This window comes from Embiotoca jacksoni, unplaced genomic scaffold (genome assembly GCF_022577435.1).
Source record: "Embiotoca jacksoni isolate LCO1_2020_lvr unplaced genomic scaffold, fEmbJac1.0.p SCAF_51, whole genome shotgun sequence".
NCBI classification, from domain to species: Eukaryota; Metazoa; Chordata; class Actinopteri; family Embiotocidae; genus Embiotoca; species Embiotoca jacksoni.
The window spans coordinates 2,340,353-2,347,596 of record NW_027185405.1 but is presented as its reverse complement, the minus strand read 5'-3'; the positions used below and the strand labels follow the sequence as shown (position 1 = coordinate 2,347,596).

General features: G+C 47.2%; 2 protein-coding genes across 3 annotated transcripts in view; one reads left to right on the top strand and one right to left on the bottom strand.

Moving 5' to 3' along the window:
* Positions 1-246, bottom strand: part of LOC138211996 (protein phosphatase methylesterase 1-like) — a 7,238-nt gene extending 6,992 nt beyond the window's left edge. For both annotated transcript variants that reach the window (XM_069172223.1, XM_069172224.1), the window contains exon 1: positions 1-246. This exon is cut by the window's left edge and continues 144 nt beyond it. The gene's annotated coding sequence lies outside the window, so the exon portion shown is untranslated.
* Positions 247-371: 125 nt separating this feature from the next.
* Positions 372-6,872, top strand: gprin3a (GPRIN family member 3a). The gene is made up of 4 exons (XM_069172119.1): positions 372-414; positions 1,141-1,270; positions 2,123-3,972; positions 4,397-6,872. The coding sequence occupies exons 1-4, from the start codon at positions 372-374 to the stop codon at positions 5,689-5,691; spliced, it is 3,318 nt and encodes a 1,105-aa protein (XP_069028220.1). The 3' UTR covers positions 5,692-6,872.
* The last annotated feature ends 372 nt before the right edge of the window (positions 6,873-7,244 follow it).

Below are 7,244 nucleotides of genomic sequence, written 5' to 3'. Positions count from 1 at the left end.
TGCAGGTTTTCCTTAACGAGCACTAAACAGCAAAAATGAGCTGCTCCTCCTTCTGTCCGCCGCGTCCATCGACCGAATGACGAGGGAGCTGGATGACCGCGAGTGTAGGTACACACACACACACACACACACACACACACACACACACACACTCACACTACAGGACAATACCAGGTCAGCTGTTATTGTCAGGCAGTATCACTGCTGGCTAACACGACTAAAGTAGGTGGACTCGGTTGTGAAAGGCGGTTTCGTCACTAATCCGCCGTCGGTCTCAGCAGGTCATAACTTTGGAGAAGATTCGAGTCGTCGCCGTGACGTCGGTGCTCGTTGTCCAGCAGGAAAAAAGCCGACACGGCAAAAAAACAGTAATGCGAGGACCGACCAGGCTTCGGTTGATCATCACTGGAAGCCGTTCATTTGGAAACATACACACAAACACACAAACACACACACAAATACACACAAACACACAAACACACATACACACAAACACACACGCACACATACACACAAACACACACACAAACACACACACATACACACACACAGCCCTCAGGTGTCGGTGACAGACAGCTACGGTATCCAGGTAACCAGCTGTGTGTGAAAAAAACGAGAATAAATGTCATTTCGAAATTTCCTTTCTTTCTTTCTTTCTTTCTCTCTCTCTCTCTCTCTCTCTCTCTCTCTCTCTCTCTCTCTCTCTCTCTCTTTCTTTCTTTCTTTCTTTCTTTCTTTCTTTCTTTCTTCCTTCCTTCCTTCTTTCCTTCCTTTCTCTCTTTCTTTCTTTCTTTCTTTCTTACTTTCTTTCTTTCTTTCTTTCTTTCTTTCTTTCTTTCTTTCTTTCTTTCTTTCTTTCTTTTTGCATAATTTATCGTCCAGCATTTTTGATGAGCCTTGAACACTGCAGTTTTTTTCCTCTGAGATTCAGGAGACGAAGGACTGGAATAAACGGAGGAGGAGGAAGATGACGTGGTCAGAGGGAGCAGGAAACCCAAGGTGAGGAGGAGGAGGAGGAGAAGGAGGAGGAGGTGGTTTGAGGAAGGAAAGAAAAGAAAGCCTTAAAAAAGGAGGGTAAAAAAAAAAAAGAGAAAAGGTGTGACGATCACTGTCTCCTCCCTCTTCCTTTAATTTATTCAGCGACGCCTCCTCTGGTCGACCAGCAAGGAGAAACAAGCGAAGGAGCAGCTGAAGACCTCCTCTCGTCGTCGGCAGGCGGCCGTGATGGGATCTCCTCCGACCGACGCTGGTGTCTGCGGACCCTGAACAGGTATGAATGAAATGAAATACTCCTCGAGTGACATTACAATAACTTCATGCTGATTGGTTCATGCACTTTTACCTTTTATTTGATTTCCAGTGTCATCGATAGGCCTATATTTAAATATTTTGACAGATACTTTATTTATCCCAAAAAGAAAATGGCAGATTAATATCAAGTTGTGATGGTATAATATTTGTATAAAATGAATCTGAAATGAGTTTAAATTGGTGTTTGCATTAGGTCGGGTTCTTTTACATTACGTAAAGGAGACACTTGGTTGAGAGCCTTGACGTAGTCTGACTGGATAAATGTGTCCCACAGACAGAAGAAAAAAATGGATCCCAAGAGGATTCGTCCGTTTGACTGAAAATAGCTGCTGGAAAGCAACAATAACAAAAAAAAGATTTGTTTGAAGGAAATATCTTCAAAGGTGTAACATTTTCTTTTGTTGCCTCATCACTTTGTCCATAATAACACAGGCACAGTGCAACTGGAGCCATCACACATGGATGAATGTGAATACATTCAGTGCTCAATGTGATGAGGATTAATGCAGTGAATGACTTCAGTCAGTCTCTCGCTCCTCCAGGTTGTGAAAGATTGCAAGCGATGACCGCTCAGGGACCGACATGCATCTCGGCCAAATCACGAGAATTATGACTTCATCAACACCTGACATATTGTCCTTCTAATCAAAGACAAATAATCTGCAGTCTGAACTCGGCCTTGTCTTGGTCACCATTTGTTTCCCCGTCTGTCCAATCAGGTGCTGACCTTCGACCACCAAATTGTACAAAGAAAATTCTCCTTGATTTCTACCATCACCATGGCAACCACACCAAATGTTTCCAAACGCAGGAAGGATGTCGTCCCATCAGAATGCCCGATTCCGGAGGAGGTGGAGCTTGTAGCCGAACTTGTCAGCACAGATCCCAACGCTAACTGGGGGTCGGAGCCCAACTTCAACCTCAACCTGGCTTCGTCGCCCAACCCTTGTCCGGCTACAGACCCCACGAAGCTGCATGGAGGCAACAGAAAGGATGATGGGAATAGAGGAGGGGGGAAACCCGTAGTGAAAAGAGCAGCTACCGTGGAAACCGGCAAATCAGCGAGCACTCTGACGACCACTGTGATGTCATTCGGTGAGAGAGACGATCCATCGCGGCAAAAAAGCAAAATTCCAGCTTTGTCTCGATCGCCAACCGCCGAAGTGAACATCAGAGATGGGCAAAGACTTAAATCCCCAAATATCAAACACCCAGCGACGCTCAGCCCCAAGACGCACTCACACGGCAACATGGCGACGAGTCCAAAACCACACCGGGTGGAGCAAACAACAATGGCGGGCAGCCCCAGAACCACCGAGAGAGCCAAGTCACAAATACCTAGAGGGATATCTTCAAAACCACACGCTGAACTGATAACAAAGACTACGAACAAAGTAACCGTGAGCCTAACAATGCAACCAAGTAAAAACAATGCCGAAAAAGAGATCAGCCTCGAAACTCCATCACCACCACAAACGTTGCTCCTGCCCGTAAACCCCAAAGACCCCAACCGGAAAGGAGAGACAAACGCTATCAGTCCGAAATTGGCGACTAGAACTCCAACCATTGCAGCCAAAACCCCGAAACCAGACTCAGTACTCCTGACTACCGGGTCAAACCAACAGCCACCGCATGACTCAAGAACTCCTGGTTCTGAGAGTTCCTCCATAGCTCCAACGTCACCAAATCAGACGGCAGAACCGGCACTGCTTAGTACCAAGATTCCCCATTCAGCTTCTCTAAGTCCTAAACCGTCCACGCAGAGAAAAGCTACTGGGACGAGAAACAGTAACGCATCAGGGTCAAAGGAAAATCTTGATTCAAGCGCTGGTTCTGGATCCAAAACCAGTTCAAACTCTAAAGCCACAACGGTGTCCAAAGACAGTCTGGAGTCTAAAACCGGTTCTACTTCCAAAAGCAGTTGGGACTCCAAAGATAGTTTAGACTCTAAAACTGGCTCCAGTTCCAAAGCCAGTCCCGATTCAAAGTCCGGGACGGGTTCCAGGGACAGCCTGGACTCCCAACACACAGCCAGAGGCAAAGAACACCCAACTGGTCTCGACTCTGAGACCACGGTGGTTTCTAAAACTGGCACGGGGTCAAAGGGCGATCAAGAGCCTAAATCTCTTCCACATGCTAAAGTCAGTTTCAATCTCAAAACCGGTCCCGGTGATGAAGCTCGCTCCGAGTCGAATCACAGCTCCGGTTCTGACGTCCTCTCCGGTTCTAAACTTGGACAGACACCGGACACTTCTCAACCCACTCGGATGGCTTCTGGCTCCAAGTCGGACCTTGTCGGATCTGTTTCCCCGTCATCCTCTAGAACTGGTCTGTCTGGGTCCAAAGATCACAACCTGAAGGCCGCAGATCCCGGTGCCAACCTCAGTCCGGACCCTAAGCCTGGATCAGATACCAGACCTGAACCAGTTGGGTCCAGTTCAAAGTCCTCTCTGGTAGATTCATCTTCCTCTTTAACGCTGTCTCCAAGATCAGGCTTGGCAAGTAGGACTCCCGGGTCCAATCCAGCTGGTCCAAACAGGGACATCCAGAGGAGTCCTGGGTCCAATCCAGCTGGTCCAAACAAGGACATCCAGAGGAGTCCTGGGTCCAATCCAGCTGGTCCAAACAGGGACATCCAGAGGAGTCCTGGGTCCAATCCAGGTAATTACCGCCACGGTTTATGAGACGTTTAAGAAGCAGGAGGAGACGAGAGGAAAGTCTGAAGTTGAATCAACGGAAATGTTAGTTTCCAAAGTTTTGAGGAACTTAGAGACTGAAAATCAGGATAGATTGACCTCTTTTTTCTTATGTTTATTCATATTTGATGAAGTTATTTGATTTGACTTGAAGCTAATACACAATGCAAATTACTCAAAATAAAACAATAACTGGGAATAAATTATCTAACAGCTCAATTCAAGGCCAAAAGATCGTTTAGTTTTTCATATTAGTCAGAAAATACAGACTAAAACAGACTTTCATATTTAAAGGCATCAAGGATCAAAATAACAGAAGAGAAAAATAAACTCTAATAAACGGAGTAATTATGATCTCATTTTTGTGAACATTTGTTTCTTGCTTCCAGGTATTTCGGTTATTTCCGGCCCACTGGCCACCTCCAGCCCCAAATCCAAAAGCATTGTGGCCTTGACAACGAGGGGAGGATCCACGCCAGAGCCGGCAGCATCTGTTCCCGTGACAACGAACCCCAGGAGCCCCTCCCATAACACCGGTCTGACTCGGGGGCTCACCTTTGACTCCATCACCAAGACGACGGGGAAAACGGGCGGTGGCATCGAAGGGGAACATTTGAAAGTGCCTGAGAGCGCAGTGACAGCTGTGGGACGACCGGCGGCGTCCCGGGAGGCCGTGACTGACAATGAAAGGTGGTCGCCGAGAGAAACCGGGAGGATACCGGGCACCCGGCCGAGCACACCGGATCACCTGGGAGACACAAATGCCATCGCCGCTGTTGGCAATATCCCATCGTCAATGGGAACGAGTGTGGAGAGGAAGACGGAGGAGAGGAAGAAGCAGGAGAGCAGGAGAGATCGTCAGGGGAGTTCTTCCTCCCCCCTCCATCCTCTTCCTCCACATTTGACTCATCCGTCGAGCTCCAAGCAGGTCAGGGAAACGGCGACCATGACGGACCCGAACGAGAGGCTCCGGGTCCGGGGAGGAGGGCAGAGAGAGGTGGGCGTCCAGGTGGAGGTGGAGGTGGTGGAGCGCTCGGCTTCCACCAGCCCCGGCCTCCGCCGGGGAGCTCCCACGTCCTCCTCCTCCGTTGGCTCCCCCAGCTGTCAGTCAGGTAGTTTGACGTCCCCCGCAGGCCCGTCGCTGTGCTGCGTCCCCGCCGGGCCGCCGTCCTTCCAGCACGTCTGCAAAATCGACATCGAGCTCCGCGGCCAGTCGGCGCTTCCGTCCGTCGCCGCCGACAAGGCGAGTTCGCTTCCCGCCTGTCTGCGTACGTTCAGCTTCCAGCGGAGCCCCGCCATGATGTCGGCGCTAGGACCGGGACAAAGGCGGGACGGAGACGTTAGCGCTGAGAGCATCTGGGAGGACGAGGAGGAGGAGGAGGAGCGCGAGAAGGAGGAAGAGGACGGCCGTGAAGAGGAGACGGCGAAGCCACAGGAGGTGGCGTGGGACGAGCAGGGGATGACGTGGGAGGTGTACGGCGCCTCGGTGGACGTGGAGTGTCTGGGAACGACCATCCAGTCCCACCTGGAGACCAAGATCAGGGAGCAGGAGCACCACATCAGGACTCTCAGGAAGTCCATCTGCTCCAGCAGCAGCCTCACAGGGGGCAAGATGAAGAAGAGGAAGAAGAGGACAGGAGGGATTCTGGGATGCTGCAGGAAGGCGCCGGCTGTGACGGACTGACGTCCACAACGTTCACGTCATGAGTTTAAACAGGAGATGATGATGATGATGATGAAGAACACTGACTCCTCCTGTAGTTAGGAAACCTTCCTCCATTTAAATACTCGCTGGAGGAAATGTCCTCATCAATCCTACGAACTCTCTGTTCTTCTACAGACTTCCGTACGCTGCCGTGTTATTTCACCTGATCTGTCCGTCTCTCAGCGGTGCTTCGTTTTCTGTGAACTTCCTCCAGTATTTCAGGTTCGGTTTTAAAACGTCGGCGGTTGTTGACGTGGAGTCGAGACGACAGCAGCTTCGTTGCTGGTAAATATTTTACTCACTTTCTTCTTCACCAAATGCTGCCGCACAAAAGCACTCAAGCACCCAGAGAGTCGGTGGAGAGAAGCGAGGCGGCGGTTTTCCTGCAGATTTGTAAGATGGACGGCTGCTTTCCTTTCCTTTCCTTTCCTTTCCTTTCCTTTCCTTTCCTTTCCTTTCCTTTCCTTTCCTTTCCTTTCCTGCTTCCTTTATTGTGGTTTGTTTGGAACCTTTTATAATTAACATCACGTTTCCTAAAAATTCAACCTGAACTATGCATCATATTTAAATGTTTCTTTTTCGTCGTGTTTGCAGCCTCAGAATAAAAACTTGTCCTACTTTCTCCTCTGTTCTGCTTTACCCTTCCTCCTCCTCTTCCTCCTCTTCCTCTTCCTCATCTCGCTTTCCTTGTGCGACCTCTCCATCCACCTCTCTTTCATAACTCCTCTTCCTCTTGTTGACGGAGCGCCGGATTTCTTCCTTGAATTATTCAGAAACATTAAAGTCACGCTCATGTTAACAACAGAGTCTCTCTGCCATGTTTTATTTAGTCGTTACTCACGTTGAGGACACATGCTGCATTAAAGATGTTCTGTTAAAGCGTCCTGTAAAAGTTTTCAGGAATATGATATAAAAAGATCATAAATATTATGTGTACGGCTCTTAGTGATCACATTCTACTGAACCGTCACTAGTAAACAGGAAGCTATAATGTTCAATAACTAAAGGAACATTATATCTGGTATATCTAGTGAGGTTCGCTGATAACAATAATAATACATTCCCAAATTCCCCGTCTTTCTTTGTATGTCCAATATTTAGCTTCACGTTGTGAGTTTATGTTTTAAGCATGTTTGTTATTTGTCCCACTGACATAAAAGTTACGCAAATTGTTTTATTTGCCTTTGTTTTATTTTATCTTAGTTTGATTATTTTATTCCGTTTATAATTAATGAAAAGTTATTTCCTGTCTACTTTATGTATTATTTTATTTTATTCACAATTAATTTTTTCACAATCTTTATTACAGGTGACATTTGGTGTCACATATATTTGGGAACAAATATATAGACCTTTTTAAATTTAGGCTAAATTTATATACATGTTTAACTGTTATTATCGGTTTGTAAATAATCTGTAAAAACACTTTGAGTGGCTCTAAAATGTAAGAAAGCTGCTGCACACTTAAAGTTTGATTGATTATTATTTTATTTTAAACTTAAAATATTAAAACAGGAAGGAGAAAGAGAAAT

Bases quoted from the DNA above. Each gene is read 5' to 3' on its own strand.
- gprin3a (XM_069172119.1), top strand. From the start codon at position 372: ATGCGAGGACCGACCAGGCTTCGGTTGATCATCACTGGAAGCC. The intron at 415-1,140 runs GTTCATTTGGAA...TAATTTATTCAG, and splicing joins GTTGATCATCACTGGAAGCC to CGACGCCTCCTCTGGTCGAC. The intron at 1,271-2,122 runs GTATGAATGAAA...TTCCAAACGCAG, and splicing joins TGTCTGCGGACCCTGAACAG to GAAGGATGTCGTCCCATCAG.